This window comes from Trichomycterus rosablanca, chromosome 6 (assembly GCF_030014385.1).
Source record: "Trichomycterus rosablanca isolate fTriRos1 chromosome 6, fTriRos1.hap1, whole genome shotgun sequence".
NCBI lineage: Eukaryota > Metazoa > Chordata > Actinopteri > Siluriformes > Trichomycteridae > Trichomycterus > Trichomycterus rosablanca.
Window position 1 is genome coordinate 10561468 of NC_085993.1, and position 20231 is coordinate 10581698.

The window sequence follows — 20231 nt, forward strand, 5'->3', positions numbered from 1 at the left end:
ATCCAGTAGTAGGTGATAAGAAGCAACCAATTAATGCACAAAATTTCCTGTGGCCAGAAGGGAGGTGGTGCAGGCAGCAGTGGAAGTACAATTCCACAAGGTGAATAGAAATGACTGAATTGTTTAAAAAGAGGGAAAAAGTTTCCTGGTACAATTTATTGTGCTTCACAGACCTTGTAACTAAGTAGAACAGGCTATTTACAAATAGAAACAGTCTGTATGACATCAACAGGTTGATTCAGACTTCATAATTACAGTGTAAAAGCTGCAGTATTACATATTCATATCTCTTTCACTTTCTCTCTCTCGTTCCCTCAATAGTAAGAATAGCAATGGTTTAAAGAACCATGTGTTCTGTTCTAAATCTGGCATCGAAGGCCAGTTAAATCGGGGCCACTTGGCAGCTGATAAAATGAAAGGCTGTGTTATACAGCGCTCGTCTGAGCTCTTCTAGAGAAAGACAGCAGTTGAAGACCACATGCCACAGCAGCAAGGGACTATAAACTCCTCACTTTACCAGGACATGGCCTGCTGCTGCTACCAGCCCTGCAGCAAGAGTAATAATGGCCTCCCATGGGGAACACACATAGACATGGTGCATAGCAAAAACACCTGGTTTCATCAGTTTTCCACTACTGTGAAAACAATGGAGCTGTGATGGAAAAGCAGGTGAATGAGAAATGCTGCAATTTGCATGGTTAGGCCTACAGAAAACAAAATGGGCCTCTGGACTTCCTTTCCACTAGAAGCCAATTCTGTGTAACCATATATTACGGCCCTGGAACCTCCTGATGTCCTGACACTGATATATGAAGGTGTAACTATAGCCTGTGGCAGCAACAGAAGTATATTTACATTACATTTACATGTATGCTACTCAGCATTTTTTCAAAGTGACTACAACTGCAACCTTTTAAATGTGGCAAACTGGCAGTGGTGGGGCATGGACCGGTTGGTCCAGTTTGTGTAAATCCTATTCATTCAAATTATTCTCCAGGTCACCCAAGAAAGATGGAGGTCCCTGCTGAGTCTCTGGTCGCCGGTTCCTCTCAAGGTTTCTTCCTGTAATTTTAAAGAAGTTTTTCTAGCCACTGTCACCCTCGGCTTGCTCAACTTGGGTTTTTGGTCTTTTGGTCCTATACTTTGTAAAGCTGCTTTGAGACAATGTCTATTGTAAAAAGCACTATACAAATAAATTTGACCTGACTTAACCACTAAGCTACCACTGCCCAAATATATAACTACTCAAATATAGACTTAGATATATACATACATTAAAATAAACACACAACCCATACCTAAAACAGCTGCCACTTTTCAAACAAAGTAAATATGAGTACAAGAGAACACAGTTTACTAAGAATACGCCACTCCTTACCATAAAGATCATTAGCACTGTCCACATGAAAGGTGTCTCTCCTCTTGACGTACACTGTTGCATCGTACTCCTCCACCAGGGATGAGTAGAAGTACTGTGGAAATCATTAAGATTGACAGATGATTACCAAGTAATAGAGATCTACCTCAAGCTGGAATCATTACAATGTTTGTTCGAAAAATGACTTTGCTGGGACTTGGGTGGCACAACGGTCTATTACACTAGCACACCTGTGCAGAGATCCGAGTGTGAATCTCTGCAGTGCTATCAACTGGCCGAGTAGCTACACAGACAGGATTGTCTGTAACTTAGGGTTTTGATGGGGGGGTGATTGAATACCGGAGATGGATAGGCACCCTGTCTAGGGTTTTCCTGCCTTGCACCCTGTGTTTCCCTGTGAAATTGTACCAGCCACAACCCTGACAAGGCTAAAGCAGTTAATGTAAACGAAATGACTTTGCTTACATTTGTTGCTTTGTGGTTGATTATTAAAGCCAAAGTAACAAGGAAAGGGTGGGTCAGTTTTTGGTGTTGTGACACTTTTGCCAAACAAACTAAATAAATACAAAAACACCACCTCATGCTGGCTGGGATTCAGTGAAGACCTATGCTGAGAGTGGGGCTAAATTGCTGGATGAAACCAAGAGCCTAAGACATGGAACAAGTGAAATTGCAAATCAGACAGATCTATTGCATAAATGTAGAGGAAGGCCAAAGTCAGGCATTCTCATACTAATAAGCTTCTGGGTCAAATGGAAGATTTGTAATAATGTGGCCCTAGTCAAATGGGCATTAAGTTATACAGTAGTGAGCTCCAGTTGCTGATCATATCAAGATTTGGAGGAAGAAATTTTGGCTAGTTATGCCTAGTTCACACTACACGATTTTTGCCTTGAGTTTTGCTCGCCGGCTGGTCGGCGCTAGATTTGCCGGCTCGGGAGCAACTCGGCGTTCGCTCTGCGATCGAAACTCTCGGCTCTCAATCGCTATGTGTGAACTACTCAACAACTCGATCCGAGCGGCTCACCAAGCGCTATCTAGCATGTCAAATATCTGGATCTGAGTCGCCCAACTGGCAATGAGTGCTACATCAAACAGCCAATGAGAATGCACGATACAGTGTGAGGGAAAACGCAGGAGAGCAGTGTAGAAAGGTGGGACGGGGCATAATATAGTTTATATCAGAATACATCGGCACACACACGTTTTACGGTATTTCTGACCTGATCGTTCTCTACAATACATAACACCAACGTTGCATTGCAAAAAATATTTATTAACCTCCACCTCACTATAGAACAAACAATCCATGCTGTCCACGTAGCCAAATCCACTCAGATTCATTTATTTTTTTCTCCCTGATTTTACGCTGCACATCAGCACACAAACTTTGATCGCTCGCTACTTGTTGACGTGCATTTTTTGACGTGGTGTCTTTAAACCTCTCGTCACTTCTCGCATTTGTTTTCGTGACAAGACGTAGTTTGTGAGAACAGAGAAACTCGCCTGCGATTCAAGTTGGTGATAGATCGTGCAGTGTGAAAGCCACACCGACTTGAAAGACTACCCGATTACAAGAGATCCAGTTGTGTAGTGTGAACTGTACAGCGACCTGACGACTTAGAAAGTTATGTAGTGTGAACTTGGCAGTAGTGAACTTTGGATGCCAAAAACGAGCACATTTTGAGATCTGGATTCATATATAATTGGTTTTCATTGAATTCAATGAAAATTATTATTGTATTATTGTGTGTTACCTTGTGATGCTGACAGGTAATGTCAAAGACAGAAGGGGTAATCTCGTTCATCTCTACATATGCGTCCACCATCACAGTCCGCCCCTCAATCACCAAAACGCATTCATACTCCAGGTCTTGGTCCTACAAAAACAAACCAAACTATTTTGCTCCGCTGTCTTCATTTATTTATTTACATCTGAGCACAAATTACAAGCTGGCATGAGAGCTTATAATTTGTACCAAATGAAAAAAACATGTGGGTGTTAACCAATGCAGATCGTAATTATATGTGGGGGTTCCCTAAAAGAGTAGTTCTTTCAGGTTGTACCTGGTAGAGGTGAAGGTTGCGAGCCAGCAAATTAATCTTCCTGTCTGTCTGCACAGGGAGCAGTGAGGAGCCCTGAACCTTCTCCACACATGGACAGGCAGACGAACCCCAATACGCAGACAAGCCTTCATCTCCCTGCTTGCACAGACATAATTAAACTACATTACATCCAATCCTCAATAAAATTACAATGAAAAAATATAAATAAATTTAAATGACCATGCAAAGTACTTGATGTTTCTCATTTTTAAGGTGGCAACAGCAAATAATAAAAAAGTTCTCACAGTAAATAAACTGATCAAAAAATGTTTGGTGTGTAAAAGTTTCCTGGACTTTCTGAGGTGCTTCTGTAAGAACAAGTGAGAGAGCTTGCTGGGAGAAATTCCCACTAATGTGGACTCACCGGTAGGCCTGCCATGTCATACTGGAAGTCTAGTTCAGAATCTGCATCTAAGAGTCGGGGGTAAGCAGGCGAGCCTTGTTGTAATTCACCGTCCCCTGACAGGACGGTCACTGCTGAAAAAGTGGTGGTGTCATTCTCAGCAGTCTCCATTTCCTCCCCGTCCAGGTCCAATTTCGCTTGGGGAATGTGAGGCACCTGTGGTTTTTCTTCTGAGAGCACAGGCACATCAGTGGGTACAGAAGAATTCAAGTTGGGCCACCAGTCTGCTTCTCCATCAGCCCCTGCACCGTCTAAACTCTTCTCATGTGTTATATTTTGGGTTTCAGTTGGAGGCTCAGCCAGTGGAGGTAAATCTTCTACAATCTGTGGGCTTCTGGGTGGAACTGGAGCATTTGTTACTGGTGTCACTAAGGGTGGGATTTCCTCTGGAAACACCGGCTCTTCAGCAGAGGACGGTGAGTGTATGGTGGTTGCTGGTATTAGATGATCATTCGATACGGAGTTGTCCAGTGGTGGTTCTGTTTCCAGCACAGCCTCAGTTGTGGGAATGGTGATCACGATGCTCTCTGCTTCACTAAGCGCTTCTGCTTCCGTCTTGGAGTCTAGCAGGATCTCCTCTGATGAGTGCTCATCCAGAATGGGTAGTGTAGAGGCTACAGGGAAGGGAGGCTGTGTTTGTTCTGCTGTGGTCGGTGGAAGGGCGGTGGTGGTTGCAAAGGTGGGCTCAAAAATTGTAGGGAATGTAGTTGGAGAGGTGGTGGTAGCCAGTGTGGTGGTGGTTGTATCCTCGGGTGTAGTTGCAACTGTGGTTGTAGTTGTAGCTGGAGTGGTTGGAGTTGTAGTAGTAGCGGTTGTTGTGGGTAGAGCGGTTGTGGTGGGTACCGTGCTTGTAGTTGTAGGTTCTGTACTTGGTGTGGTGGGAGGGAGTGCGTGTGTTGGAGTCGGAGTAGCTGGTGGAATCTTGGCAGGTGTAGTTAAAGGAGGAGAAGGAGTGGGGACATTAAACTGAGAGGAGGGGGAAACAAAACAGAAAAAAAGCGCAAAATAAATCAAACAGAAATGGGAAGCAAATTAAATTATAACTGAGATATTTTAAAGTTAAAAAATGGATTGGGTGTTTTATAAGCTTATAAAATAAACATCATAGCGTTAACTACACCAATCAGCCATAACATTAAAACCACCTCCTTGTTTCTACACACATTGTCCATTTTATCAGCTCCACTTACCATATAAAAACACTTTGTAGTTCTACAATTACTGACTGTATTCCATCTGTTTCTCTTTGTTAGCCCCCTTTTATGCTGTTCTTCAATGGTCAGGACCCCCACAGGACCACTACGGAGTAGGTACTATTTAGGTGGTGGGTCATTCTCAGCACTGCAGTGACACTGACATGCAAGGTGGTGTGTTAGTGTGTGTTGTGCTGGTATAAGTAGATAAGACACAGCAGCTAGGTAGGAGTGTCTAATAGAGTGGACAGTGAGTGGACACAGTATTTACAAACTCCAGCAGCGCTGCTGTGTCTGATCTACTCGTACCAGCACAACACAAACTAACACACCACCACCACGTCATTGTCTCTGCAGTACTGAGAATCATCCAACACCTAAATAATACCTGCTCTGTAGTGGTCCTGTGGTGTAATTGTAGAACTACAAAGTGCTTCTATATGGTAAGTGGAGCTGATAAAATGGACAGTGAGTGTAGAAACAAGGTGGTGGTTTTAATGTTATGGCTGATCGGTGTTTATGTTAGCATTAGATGGTTTATATGACACATTTTAATAGATAAAAGCAAATGAACTGAATTAAAATTAAAGGTTGTCTGCACACACACACGCACGCACGCACGCACACACAAATAGGAAGTTGTTTGCATTGTTACTTACATTCTCATTATAAATGATGACCCCCTCCTCACACACAGTCTTGTGGGTGCATGTGTGTTGGTGTACACACCAGTTACAGCCCCAACGGCTGGACACGCACCGTCGACACCTAAACAGCAAACAGATCACATCAGTCTTACAACTCACTAGCTATAAACAGGAAAAGGAAAGTCATAATTTTTTTCAAATTGAAAGCTAATCTAAACAATCAAGTTTTCTAAGAATAACGTTACACACCAGGATCTTTTAACCTAATCCACTATCTAACGCATCTGAAGCGTAAATGCTTGTACAGTTGACAATCATGTTCAAACATTTCTGTGTTAAAAAAAAGATAAGAAAGGAACAGAAGGCTTACTCATGACTGTTAATTGTTGGGACAGAAAACAAGTGTTTACTACCCTGTTGCAGAATTTTTATGTTGTTGGATTGGTTCTTTAATACTTTGTTTACTTAGTAATTAAAAATTACATTAAAGGCAGGAAAGGTAAAAGTATGGAAACATTGTATCAGTTCAATTATTTTTTGGCTTCATATACACCAATCAGCCATAACATTAAAACCACCTCCTTGTTTCCATTTTATCAGCTCCACTTACAATATAGAAGCACTTTGTAGTTCTACAATTACTGACTGTAGTCCATCTGTTTCTCTGCATGCTTTGTTAGCCCCCTTTCATTCTTCAATTGTCAGAAATCTACCAGAACCACTCCAGAGTAGTTATTATTTGGGTGATGGATAATTCTCAGCACTGAAGTGACAATAACATGGTGGTGGTGTGTTAGTGTGTGTTGTGCTGGTATGAGTGGATCAGACACAGCAGCGCTGCTGGAGTTTTTAAATACTGTGTCCACTCACTGTCCACTCTATTAGACACTCCTACCTAGTTGGTCCAACTTGTAGATGTAAAGTCAGAGATGATCGCTCATCTATTGCTGCTGTTTGAGTTGGTCATCTTCTAGACCTTCAGCAGTGGTAAAAGGATGCTGCCCACAGGGCGCTGTTGGCTGGATATTTTTGGTTGGTGGACTATTCTCAGTCCAGCAGTGACAGTGAGGTGTTTAAAAACTCCATCAGTGCTGCTGTGTCTGATCCACTCATACCAGCACAACACACACTAACACCATGTCAGTGTCACTGCAGTGGCTGAGAATGATCCACCACCCAAATAATACCTACTCTGTAGTGGTCCTATGGGGGTCCTGACCATTGAAGAACAGCATGAAAGGGGGCTAACAAAGCATGCAGAGAAACAGATGGACTACAGTCAGTAATTGTAGAACTACAAAGTGCTTCTATATGGTAAGTGGAGCTAATAAAAGGGACAGTGAGTGTAGAAACAAGGAGGTGGTTTTAATGTTATGGCTGATCAGTGTATATACCCCAGTGTTATACTTGAGAAAGTAAAGAACCATCTCTGCTTTGTTCTTGTTAAGGATATCTTACATTGAATAAGTCATAGTTAATTGTCTTTCTCTCTTGTATCTAAAGCATTTATCCAGAATATGTTTTATGATGACTGTGATTTGACAGTGGCTACAGAGGAGAGCCTTTACCCCTTATCAGGTGCTAGGGTGTTAGTCGTGTGTGCACGATTACTCTGTCCCTTCATTTTTTGGGATAGGTTTATGTCAGGGCAGATTTTGTGTAGTTTATTGTTGGTTAGCATGTTCTATTCCGTTTGCCATCTGTTTAATATGTGTGTTGTTATTAAAGTGGAGATATCAGTGGGTGAGAGCTTCAAATCTATCATCTGCTCACTCATTCTTCCTCTCGCAAGCTGGTTTACTCTTTTGTTTCCCGCTATCCCGCAGTGTACAGTCTGTATATTAAAGCGCAGTTGTGCTCAGAAAGTTTTTAAGTTCTATCTAAAATGATGATTTATTTATTTATTTGGATTTTAACGTCCTGTTTTACACACTGTGGTTACATTCATGACAGAAACGGTAGTTACTCATTACACAAGATTCATCAGTTCACAAGTTTTAATATCAAACACAGTCATGGTCAATTCAGTATCTCCAATTCACCTCACTTGCACATCTTTGGACTGTGGGAGGATACCGGAGCTCCCAAAGGAAACCCACTCAGACACAGGGCGATCATGCAACTCCACACAGAAAGGACGCCCCACCTGGGGATCGAACCCAGGACCTTCTTGCTGTGAGGCGACAGTGTTACCCACTGAATCACCTACAATGATGATTATGATTGTGTGAAGTAAGGTGTGGGACTCCAGGGCTTGTGGCAAAACTTAAGAGTAAGCGAGTATTAGAGCTTTGTCTAGCTGGGTAGTGTCTATAAGGTCTAATGCCAACAGGAGGACATAGGCCTCTGCTGTAGAAGAGGAGCTGATCTATGGTAGGTTTCAGTGTTTTTATAGAATACATAAAGTAAAAGGTATTTGTAAATAGAAATTTCTGTGGATAACCTACACCAGTGGTCCCCAACCTTTTTTGCACCACAGACCAGTTTTATATAAGATATAATTTCACGGACCGGCGGGGGAAGGAGGATTTAAAATAGAATAACAATACTGCTCACAAAAAAGCTGCAACAAGATGATGCTCCCACCTAGAGGTGACTGGAGACAATAACACCCATGTGTGTTGGAAATGGAAGCAGTGTTTTCACTGCTGATGTAGCGATCTCTAATTATTTATTCTTTCTGTGCGGCCCGGTAATAAATGACCCACGGACCGGTGCCGGTCTACCGCCCGGTGGTTGGGGACCACTGACCTAGACGATCTGTATGGAGTGCGTAAAGCAGCCGGAAAGTGTTTTTCTGTAGCTTTACTGTGCGCATATTCCTGGCTGTAGTTTCGAGTTCCACTCTAGATCAATTAAGACAAATTGGCTTCATTATTCTTGTAACTGAGAGACCACAAACATTGGAGATTTTAATTACTCTTCTTGCTTGGACAACCTGGATAGTTTTCAGTTGCTGCCAAATTTTGGGGTGGTACAAAAGTCCCACTGATTGGTGACAGAAGTGGTCATGCATCTGTTGAAGGTCTAATGTGGTATACATTGTTGCAATTACTATAGTCAAAACTTTTTCCAGCATGCTTAAACTGAAGACGATCAGTCATTTAATTCAGCGTCACAACATCTAGTAACAAACACAGTGGTGAGCATCTGCTGTTCACAGTTTGATTGATTGTTTTTTGGGATTTTAACGTCATGTTTTACACTTTGGTTACATTCATGACAGAAACAGTAGTTACTCGTTACACAAGATTAATCAGTTCACAAAGTTATATCAAACACAGTCATGGACAATTTTGTATCTCCAGCGAGCCACCCAGTTTGATTGAAAAGCAGCAGCTAAAATACAGCAGCCAAAATAGTACAAAGTACTTGTAAGTTTTCTATTTATTTATGCATTTTCTTCTATTTTTCTCCCGATTTAGCGTAGTCAATTTGTCTTCTGCTGCTGGGGATCCCTGATTGCATTCAATGAAGGTATATTGCTGCTCACGCCTCCTCCAACACGTGCGCAGTCCTAGCAGACCCCTTCTTTTCACCCATACATTCTGCACAGGCCTCTATCTACTAACAGGGTCCTTAAACAGGTTAGAGTTAGAAGACCTTACCCACATAGTCTGTTCATCCCGCCCTAGCAGACACGGTGGCCAATTAGGGTCTGCTGCTGGTACTGCCAATTATGCCCGCTAGATGGCACCCAGTCGACCAGTGGCAACTCCACGTTTTAAACTGAGGAGTTCAGAATCTCGGCGCTGGTGTGCTAGCGGAATATCGCGCTGCGCCACCCGGGCACCCGTACTTGTCAGTTTTAAAACATCATTCTACTCTAGTATAGAATATGTTTCATACGTTCAGAGTGCAATACACTACAGTGAGTAGTGTGTACAGGGGGCCTAGGCATTAGTCTGTGTGTGTGGGTGTGTGTGTGTGTGTGTGTGTGTGTGTGTGTGTGTGTGTGTGTGTGTGTGTGTGTGTGTGTGTGTGTGTGTAGAACTTACGGCATACTCCCTGAGAGCTGTTTGACCACCATGCAGTCATAAAAAGTAAATTCCCGAGAGGTCACGATGACATCACCGAACCGTAAGGACAGTGACACTGTTAAGAAATCTGGAGAAACAAAAGGTCAGAACAAAAAGAGTGAAAATCAAAGCTAACGTAAATGTGAGGAAAAGAGAGAAACAATAACTAAACATTCAGGTTTATCTTCAGGACTTTACCAGGCTGTGTGAACCGGTTCTCTAAATATTTATCAAAGCTTATCCTGGACGAAATGAAAGTTAGTCCAGGGGTTTCTATCCAAAATCATCACATTAAAAAAAAAAACAGAACCGTCGTTCCCACATACAGTCAAAGCAGATATAATAGGATCCATCTGCAGTGAACACCAGACATAAACATCCCTGTACAGCCTACATGTAGGTACATGTACGTGCAGGCTCAAAAATTCATGCCAGGGAGCTTAGTGATGCCTCCGCTTGCCGTGTTTAGTCTCATCTCATGTCTCTCATCCATCACAGATCAATAAAGACAAGAAATAAAAAACACATTCCTGGCACAGCACTGTAATGTGCATGCCAATATTCTCAAACTCCTAATCACCACCACAAAGCTCTTCATTACACAAAGTCTATTATGACTACCGAAATAACGTAGCAAGAAAAAAAGGAGCTACAAGTGCAGGCTAGACTGTTTATAAAAGCACATAATTGATGCTGGATTGTGAACAGAACATAATGTCTGTTAAATAATTTCGTTTAAATTAGCTTCTACAACAGCCTTGGAAAACACTAGTTTCTGATTGGCCTGCAGGCCTTTTGTAACAGGGCAGGTCGTGCCTCGCCAGCGAGGTGTCAGGTGTATAGCCCTGCACCTGCAAGAATTGTAAATTAACCTAATATTCAGGATGTTTAAGCAAGGTGGAACAAAAATGTGGCTAAAAAGCCTCAAACGAAAGGCAGCACCAGCTAAATAAAAGCAGAAGTACATTTACATTTTTGGCATTTAGCAGACGCTTTTATCCAAAGCGACTTACAGTGCTTTCACAGTTTGTTTGTTTATTAGGATTTTAACGTCATGTTTTACACTTTGGTTACATTCATGACAGGAACGGTAGTTACTCATCACACAAGATTCATCAGTTCACAAGGTTATATCAAACACAGTCATGGACAATTTAGTGTCTCCAATTCACCTCACTTGCATGTTTTTGTACTGTGGGAGGAAACCGCAGCACCTGGAGGAAACCCACGCGGGCACGGGGAGAACATGCAAACTCCACACAGAAAGGACCCAGACTGCCCCTGGGAATCAAGCCCAGGACCTTCTTGCTGTGAGGCGACAGTGCTACCCACTTAGCCACCGTGCCACCCCCACGGTAAATTGTCTAAACAGTTGAAGATTAAAGGTCTTGCTCAAGGACATTATAGTTGCAACCTGACAGTGGTGGGGCTTAAACCAGTGACCTTTTGATTACTAGTCCAGTACCTTAACCGCTAGGCTACAACTGTCTAGCAATTAAACAACACAAAAACATCCCAAATCTGAGAAATTGGGTAGAAAAGGACAGCCCAGAAATAAAAGCTTGTTGTCACAATATGGCAAACTGCTTAGAACAAGTCTGGGACGGCAAAGCACGAGAGGCATCCCACCAAATACCACAGCCCATGTGGGTTCAAACCTGACCTGGACACGTTCTCTGAGGCAGCTTGCATGTGAGACCTGAACAGGGCCACGACACCAGCTTATCTCCCATAAGGGGATAAAAGTGTGCTGGTCTCACATCAAAGTTTAAAAAGAGAAGCGGGGGCACTCAGGTGGTGCAGTGGTAAAACACGCTAGCACAACTGAGCTGAGATTCGAACCGATACATTAACAATGATTGGTTTGTTCAGGGATTCGTCATCACTGGTGCAATTACAACCTCTGCTGGCTAAATGATAGCGCCTGCACAGAGATCAGGATGAGGATCAGGGTGTTACTCCTCGTGCACAAAGCTGATCCACATATGAGCTCGCCTCGTGCAGTTGAAAAGATGCAGTCGGCTACTGCACACGTGTCAGAGGGAATGTTTGTTAGTCATGGCTCTCTCTCAGTCAGAAGTGGAGGTCATTATCAGTAGAGAGGAAGCGTAATGCAATCAGGTAATTGGATATGACTAGATTGGGAGAAAAATTGAAGGAAAAATTAATTGGAGAAAATAGAAGCAGGTATTGCAACAAAGAAGCTGGCAAATCTGTGAAGAAGAAAAGTGATAACAGAAACACTTCCACCTTACCTACCACAAATTAACACTCGGTAAGGTGCAGGTGAATCAGCTGAAAGGAACTGACAAGTCAATAGCCCTCTTTGCCGGCTATATTTGGCAAAATTTGTCAGAAATGCACGAGAGAAAATGTGCATAATATAATAATAAGAAGTAAACAATATACAACGACACAGAATTGTGTGAATGTGGAGCAGTACGGTGTTCCTGATGTTTGAGGTGAAACTTCCAGACCCTGCATGGCACGCAATACGGGATGAAGCTCAAGGCAACTGACCAACAAAGTAGCAGTAAAATAAAGCCGCTGTGCTTTTCAAGTCCATCCAAACCCGTAAAGACTTTAAAGATCTGTTATATGAAAAGTTGAGCCTTTTTTCTCTCACACATTCCTTTCAACAGCAAAACCAGAAGCTAAAATCTCTACACAAACCTTCGCTCCACAGGAATGCTTTCATAGTGCTAAAGTCTGTGTGGTGACTTCATTTAAATTCCTGAAGGTTTATCTCGCTTTAAAAGTTCTCAATCTTAAAACAGGACTTAGAACAACCTCTTCCAGCTGAAGAAGCACAACAACTCAACAGGCAACAATGACACAGCAGCAGCACAAAGCCCACGCAGTTCGAAGCGACATTACCAGCACACTCATAACACAGCTATTAATAGAGACAAGAACTTCACTGAGCCTTTTCAGACTTACTGACGATGAAAAAAAAATGCAACAATCCAGGAGAACATCTCTACTCTCTGCATAGTGAAGTGTTTGTAGGTTATTCTCACCTTGTCCAGGGGGCACAGCAGGCACTCTCTGGGGATCTGGAGAGGAACAAGTGACCCCGCTGTCAGTAACAGAGGCTGGAGAGGAAACATCCTGGAAGAAACACATGTATGATTTCCCGTCCTCAAGTTTTGGCAGACCAGGGATGGACAAGGTGACCTGTGGAACAACAGAAGAGAAAACAGTCACAATCACATTTCATTTTTAATTATTCCACCTATAATTTGATACCCTGCGCAATTAAAAATTAACATAGGGTAAATTAACAGGCTTGTTACAAATGATGATGTAGGAGTCGAGTCTGCATGGACATTATTGCATAATGTCTAAGGAAGGGTGGCCTAAAAGTCTAGGCCAGGTGTGTCAAACTCATTTTCACTGAGGGCCACATCATCATGCATCATGGTGGCCCTCAAACAGCCGATTGTAACGTGTCCTGCTGTGATTGCAGCCTGCCTTTTTTTAATGCATTTTCTCCCCATTTTCCTCCCAATTTAGCACAATCAATTTGTCTTCTGCTGCTGAGGGATACCCGATTGCATCAAAGGAGAGCACAGCCCTCCTCTTCTCGTCCCTGCATTTTGCACAGGCGTCTCTTTTGCCAATCAGAGTCCTTACACAGCATATGAAGAGCCCATTCACACATGGTCCAGTCGTCCCCCCCCCTATCCTGCAGATACGGTGGCCAATTAGTATCTGCTGCAGGCACTGCCAATTATGCTCGCCAGATGGCGCCCAGCCAAACCAAGTTTTGAACCAAGGAGTTCAGAATCTCTGCGCTGGTGTGCTAGCGGAATATCCCGCTGGGCCACCTGGGCACTGCAGCCTGCCTTTTAAGTCTCTGACAATTTGTTGTTTTTCCGGGAGGCTAAATTCTGTGTTTGGTGTCAAAATGCCAAATTTATACTGTATAGTTATAATGTATATCTACATTTATATTGTACTCCTTTACCACAGACACGGCCTTATAACACGTGACGTACCGGTTTTTCTTCTTGAAGAACAAACTTGTATTCACTTCCCCATCTTTCATTAAATTACCTAAATTTCCTTCTGCTTCAATTTTCTCTTCGTGTACATTTTGAGATTATTTGTAAATATTTCTCAACATCACATGTTGGAAAAACGCCTTAGTTAAACGCTAATGTGGAAACACTGCCATCTAGTGGTGCGATGCGGTCACTTTGCAGGTCACAAAATCGGCATGCATTGTGGGAGATGAAGTTTATGTATGATTTTACAGTTTATTTTAAGACAATCACACGTCTTTCAAGCTCTCGCGGGCCACATAAAATGACGTGGCGGGCCGGATTTGGTCCGCGGGCCTTGAGTTTGACACATGTGGTCTAGGCAATGGACTGTGCACTTAAATAGATAAAATAAGGAGGGTTGCGTCAAGAAGGACATTTGGGATAAAAAAAAAAAAAGTGCCAAATGTGGTATGTGGACTAGAATGTTCCTATGTGGCGATCCCTAAATACACAGGAGCCGTCAAAAACAAGTACAAAACAGTCTTGAAAATTATTGTATGTCCATGAATGTAGTTTAGCTGCACATAAACACAACTCGAATCTGAGAAGGAAATGAGGAAGAAACCATGAACAGGACAACAAGCAGCACCAATAACACTGATAAAATACACCGATCAGCCATAACATTAAAACCACCTCCTTACACTCACTGTCCATTTTATCAGCTCCACTTACCATATAGAAGCACTTTGTAGTTCTACAATTACTGACTGTAGTCCATCTGTTTCTCTACATACTGTTTTAACCTGTTTTCACCCTGTTCTTATATGGTCAGGACCCCCACAGGACCACCACAGAGTAGGTATTATTTGGGTGGTGGATCATTCTCAGCACTGCAGTGACAATGACATGGTGGTGATGTGTTAGTGTGTGTTGTGCTGGTATATGTGGATCAGACACATATAGCGCAAGGAGGTGGTTTTAATGTTATGGCTGATCGGTGTACTTAATATTCAGTACATCGCTACACTCAGCCATAAATATTTAACAGTGATAGCTCAGAGGCTCGGGTACTGGACTAGTAATTAGAAAAATCTACCCCCCCCCCCCTTCTGCAAAAAAATCTTTTCATGTGTTAGTACCCTATAATTAGTAGGAGGCAGTCAAAGAAGTTTCAGTTTATTTTTGAACAGTATGCACTATAATGCCAAAAGTATGTGGAACCCCTCCTAATTATTACGTTTGCACATAGCAAGGTCCATAAAGACAAGTCTGGTCTAGAGGGCTGTGTGTCCTGCACAGAGCCCTGACCTCAACCCGAGGATAAATAGAAATGCTGATCAAGTCCAGTCTCTTTTTTACAAAAAGCGCACCAATTACTTCAAAATCATGTGAAAAGCCTGCACTTAAGAGTTAAAGCTGTTAAAGCAGCAATAATATTTCTTATTACTGTCTACTGTATTGAAAAGGGAAGTCCAGAAAGTTTCTGGTCAGGTGTCTACATATAGCAGTTGGGCAGGAGAAATGCTGGAGAAAGTGAAAAAATCTGAATGAGCTCAAGTAAAATGAACTAAAGTAGATTAGAGAGATTATCCTGCTGTAGGCACGTCTGTGTTAAAATCATCAGTCCTGTTACAAAACAGCCTGTCTGTTCTAAAATCCGCTTTGCAGCCACATGAAACCATGAATCAAGATTGAAGTTATGCATTTCCTGACCTAGTACATGTCTCGGCTAATAACAACCGTTAAATTTCTACCACAGTAGCCTTTGCCCTCTCTGCCAGCTATATTTGGCAAAATTAGTCAGTGACTTGAAAAAATGTACATATAATAACCAAAGTAAACAATATACAACATGACACAGAATTGTGTGAATGTGGATCTCAAGACAGCTGACCAACAAAATAGCAGTAAAATAAAGCGGCTGTGCTTTTCGAGTCCATCCAAACCCATAAATCAAGATTTAAGTTATGCATAACTTTAAATTAAAAAATAACCTTTTATGTGTTTAGTAGGACAGTGTTACAATTCACTTTGCTTTCTATTTACAAATAATACGCACTGTGCCGCTCAGGTGGCGCAGCGATAAAACACACGCTGTTCACCAGAGCTGAGATCTTGAATACATCGTATCAAATCTCGGCTCTGCCTTGCCGGCTAAGGCTGAGCGGCCACATGAACAACGATTGGCCTGCTATTCAGATAAGGGGTGGGATTAAGCCGGATGGGGACTCTCTCTCAGACTGGTGCGATTACGACCTCTGCTGGCTGGTTGGTGGCGCCTGCACGAAGATGGGAAAGGAGTGCGGTAGAGGGTGTGGCTCTCCGTACACAGCGCTGTACTGCACTGCACTCGTCAAGTGTAGGTGATAAGATGTTCGATTGCTGTGCATGTGTCGGAGGGGGCGTGGAGCAGCCTCGTCCTCCCCAATCAGGAGCAGGGACCAGCATTAGTGAGAGGATGATTGACGGGCAGAAATTGGATGCGCTAAAAGTGGGAGAAAAAGGGGGGAAAAAAAGGAAGAAAAAAAAAACACCTTTATGTTTAGTAGGACAGTGTTACATTCACTTTCCTTTCTATTATAAATAATACGTTGGCAAAATTGTGGCGAGTCTGGCGCCGCAATTTCTTGACCTAATACATGTCTCGGCTAATAACAACATTTACATTTCAAGCACAGTAGCCTTCGCCCTCTCTGCCAGCTATATTTGGCAAAATTAGTCCCCGACAAAAAAATGTACATATAATAACCAAAGTAAACAATGTACAACATGCCACAGAATTGTGTGAACGTGGAGCAGTACGGTGCTCCTGATGTTTGAGGTGAAACTTCCAGCTCCTGCATGGCACGCAATACAGGATGAAGCTCAAGGCAACTGACCAACAAAGCAGCAGTAAAATAAGCCGCTGTGCTTTTCAAGTCCAACCAAACCCATAAATCAAGATTTAAGTTCTAATACAATTCAATGTTACAATTCACTTTCCTTTCGATTTATAAATAATACGTTGGCACACTTGAGCTGAAATCGTGGTGAGTCTGGCGCCACAATTTTCTGACCTAGTACATGTCTCAGCTAATAACAACCTTTACATTTCTAGCACAGTAAAGATACAACAGACAAGACATATTCTCTGACAAATGTACTGATTCTGACATTGGAGCAAGTCGAGCTTGTCCATAAAATATGTGGGCGATCATCTACCTGTCTAACCCACATAGTCCGGTCATCCCGCCCTAACAGAAACGTGTCTGCTGCAGGCACTGCTAATTATGCCCGCTAGATGGCGCCCAGCTGACCGGTGGCAACGCAGGGTTTCGAACCGAGGAGTTCAGAATCTCAGCGCTGGTGTGCTAGCGGAATATCCCGCCGGGATATTGGAGCAACTTGGGCTTGTCCATAAAATATGTGGGCGATCATCTACCTGTCTAACAACACAACCCTAAATCATCCCTCAGCTTAATAGCCTCTTTTAACATGTAGGATTTATTATTCTGTTTATGTGTGTTAGTGGGGGGCTGAACAGCCTAGCTATTGGAAGAGCCGATCCAAACCCAGATAAAATAAAGAGGGTTGCATCAGAAACAGCATCTGGCATAAAAACAGTGCCAGGTCAGGTATGCAGAACAGAATGATCCACTGTGGCAGGTTTATATTACCTAGTATTATTTCCACAACATCAATGTGTGGATGAAATAAGAGCAATAACTGGAACTACAATCACAGGCATATTCTGACTTTACAGACATATTCTGAATTGTCCATGACTAAGTATTAAATATTAAATAAATTACAAGTGATTGTTACTTACCTTAGAAACCTGGCAAAAAAAAGATAAAGCAAATAAACCAACTCCAGTGTTTGAAATGAACGTTTTAGTTAAAATTATATAGAATTGACTGTTTGTGAGATTTGCTACATGTTACATTGTATGCAGGGCGGAACGGTGGCTAAGTGGGTAGCACTGTCGCCTCACAGCAAGAAGGTCCTGGGTTTGATCCCCAGGTGGGGTGGTCCGGGGCCTTTCTGTGTGGAGTTTGCATGTTCTCCCCGTGTCCATGTGGGTTTCCTCCGGGGCTCCGGTTTCCGCCCACAGTCCAAAGACATGTAAGTGAGGTGAATTGGAGATACTAAATTGTCCATGACTTTGATATAACCTTGTGAACTGATGAACCTTGTGTAATGAATAACTACCGCTCCTGTCATGAATGTAACCAAGTGTAAAACATGACGTTAAAATCCAAACATTGTATGCCAGGGTCTTTCATGAGTAAACTGGTTATTTACAATGTGGTCAACTAGATGGGAAAGCTGCACCAGAATGTCCCAAAACGTGGAATCTAGTTTGGGTGTGAAACTTCCAGAACACTTCTTATTTACTATATCAATAGTCACTGATTACTGTCTGAATTACAAATAACAAACAAAATTTTTACGACTCACGTTCCAGCCCCAAACACACAGAACTACAACACAACACAACACATATGCACTGACACACACACACACACACAGAGCTAATACGCGTTATTCTAGGCAGCACCCTAACATAAGAAGGAGTTACGTACAGTCCTGGTCTCCTCTCTGCTGATGTTTAATGGTGTGAGGGTTTGGACAGTCAGACACTGCTGCTCCATATCAAAACTCCACAGCCAATGATCAGCCTCCTCCCCACGTGCACACTCCTGCCGCTGACCACACCTGAGAGAAACAAAGAGCAGGACAGCGTAAGCACTGGAATTATGCACACAGTCTTTATTGATCAGAAATGTATCAGATACACATTCGCATTTACATTTACAGCATTTAGCAGACGTTTTTATCCAGAGTGACTTACAGAAGTTTCCTCAGTAAACATTTCCTTACTATAGTCCAAGTAGAGAACAGTCTAAGAACATAAATCTAAGAACATAAATCGAGGAACATAAACATGAGTCTAAGAACATAAAATTATAGGTAGAATTTTTTAGCAGACGTTTTTATCCAGAGCGACCTACAGAAGCTTCCTCAGTAAACATTTCCATACTCTAGTACAAGCAGAGAACAGTCTAAGAACATAAATCGAAGAACATAAACGTGAGTCTAAGAACATAAAATTATAGGTAGAATTTTTTCCGGATGATGTGATGGTAAATTCCGCAAGCCCACTATACAGTGCCTTGCAAAAGTATTCAGCCCCCTTGAACTTTTCAACCTTTTGCCACATTTCAGGCTTCAAACATAACGATATGAAATTGTAATTTTTTGTGAAGAATCAACAACAAGTGGGACACAATCGTGAAGTGGAACGAAATTTATTGGATATTTTAAACTTTTTTTAGAAATAAAAAACTGAAAAGTGGGGCGTGCAATATTATTCAGCCCCCTTGCGTTAATACTTTGTAGCACCACCTTTTGCTGCGATTACAGCTGCAAGTCGCTTGGGGTATGTCTCTATCAGTTTTGCACATCGAGAGACAGAAATTTTTGCCCATTCTTCCTTGCAAAACAGCTCGAGCTCAGTGAGGTTGGATGGAGAGCGTTTGTGAACAGCAGTTTTCAGCTCTTTCCACAGATTCTCGATGGGATTCAGGTCTGGACTTTGACTTGGCCATTCTAACACCTGGATACGTTTATTTGTGAACCATTCCATTGTAGATTTTGCTTTATGTTTTGGATCATTGTCTTGTTGGAAGATAAATCTCCGTCCCAGTCTCAGGTCTTTTGCAGACTGCAACAGGTTTTCTTCCAGAATGGTCCTGTATTTGGCTCCATCCATCTTCCCATCAATTTTAACCATCTTCCCTGTCCCTGCTGAAGAAAAGCAGGCCCAAACCATGATGCTGCCACCACCATGTTTGACAGTGGGGATGGTGTGTTCAGGGTGATGAGCTGTGTTGCTTTTACGCCAAACATAACGTTTTGCATTGTGGCCAAAAAGTTCGATTTTGGTTTCATCTGACCAGAGCACCTTCTTCCACATGTTTGGTGTGTCTCCCAGGTGACTTTTTATAGATATCTTTGAGAAATGGCTTTCTTCTTGCCACTCTTCCATAAAGGCCAGATTTGTGCAGTGTACGACTGATTGTGTCCTATGGACAGAGTCTCCCACCTCAGCTGTAGATCTCTGCAGTTCATTCAGAGTGATCATGGGCCTCTTGGCTGCATCTCTGATCAGTCTTCTCCTTGTTTGAGCTGAAAGTTTAGAGGGACGGCCGGGTCTTGGTAGATTTGCAGTGGTCTGATACTCCTTCCATTTCAATATGATCGCTTGCACAGTGCTCCTTGAGATGTTTAAAGCTTGGGAAATCTTTTTGTATCCAAATCCGGCTTTAAACTTCTCCACAACAGTATCTCGGACCTGCCTGGTGTGTTCCTTGGTCTTCATGATGCTCTCTGCGCTTTAAACAGAACTCTGAGACTGTCACAGAGCAGGTGCATTTATACGGAGACTTGATTACACACAGGTGGATTCTATTTATCACCATCAGTCATTTAGGTCAACATTGGATCATTC

At 42.5% G+C, this 20231-nt stretch overlaps 1 protein-coding gene across 1 annotated transcript in view; it reads right to left on the minus strand.

The window, feature by feature from the left end:
- Window positions 1–20231, minus strand: part of plxnb1b (plexin b1b) — a 56938-nt gene that overhangs the window by 24090 nt on the left and 12617 nt on the right. Inside the window, exons 6-13 of the mRNA XM_062997404.1 lie at window positions 18304–18436; window positions 12767–12923; window positions 9726–9834; window positions 5740–5848; window positions 3849–4853; window positions 3446–3580; window positions 3136–3258; window positions 1379–1472 (exon numbers count right to left, since the gene is read on the minus strand). Coding sequence (XP_062853474.1) covers window positions 1379–1472; window positions 3136–3258; window positions 3446–3580; window positions 3849–4853; window positions 5740–5848; window positions 9726–9834; window positions 12767–12923; window positions 18304–18436 — 1865 coding nt within the window. The remainder of the gene's footprint in view (window positions 1–1378; window positions 1473–3135; window positions 3259–3445; window positions 3581–3848; window positions 4854–5739; window positions 5849–9725; window positions 9835–12766; window positions 12924–18303; window positions 18437–20231) is intronic.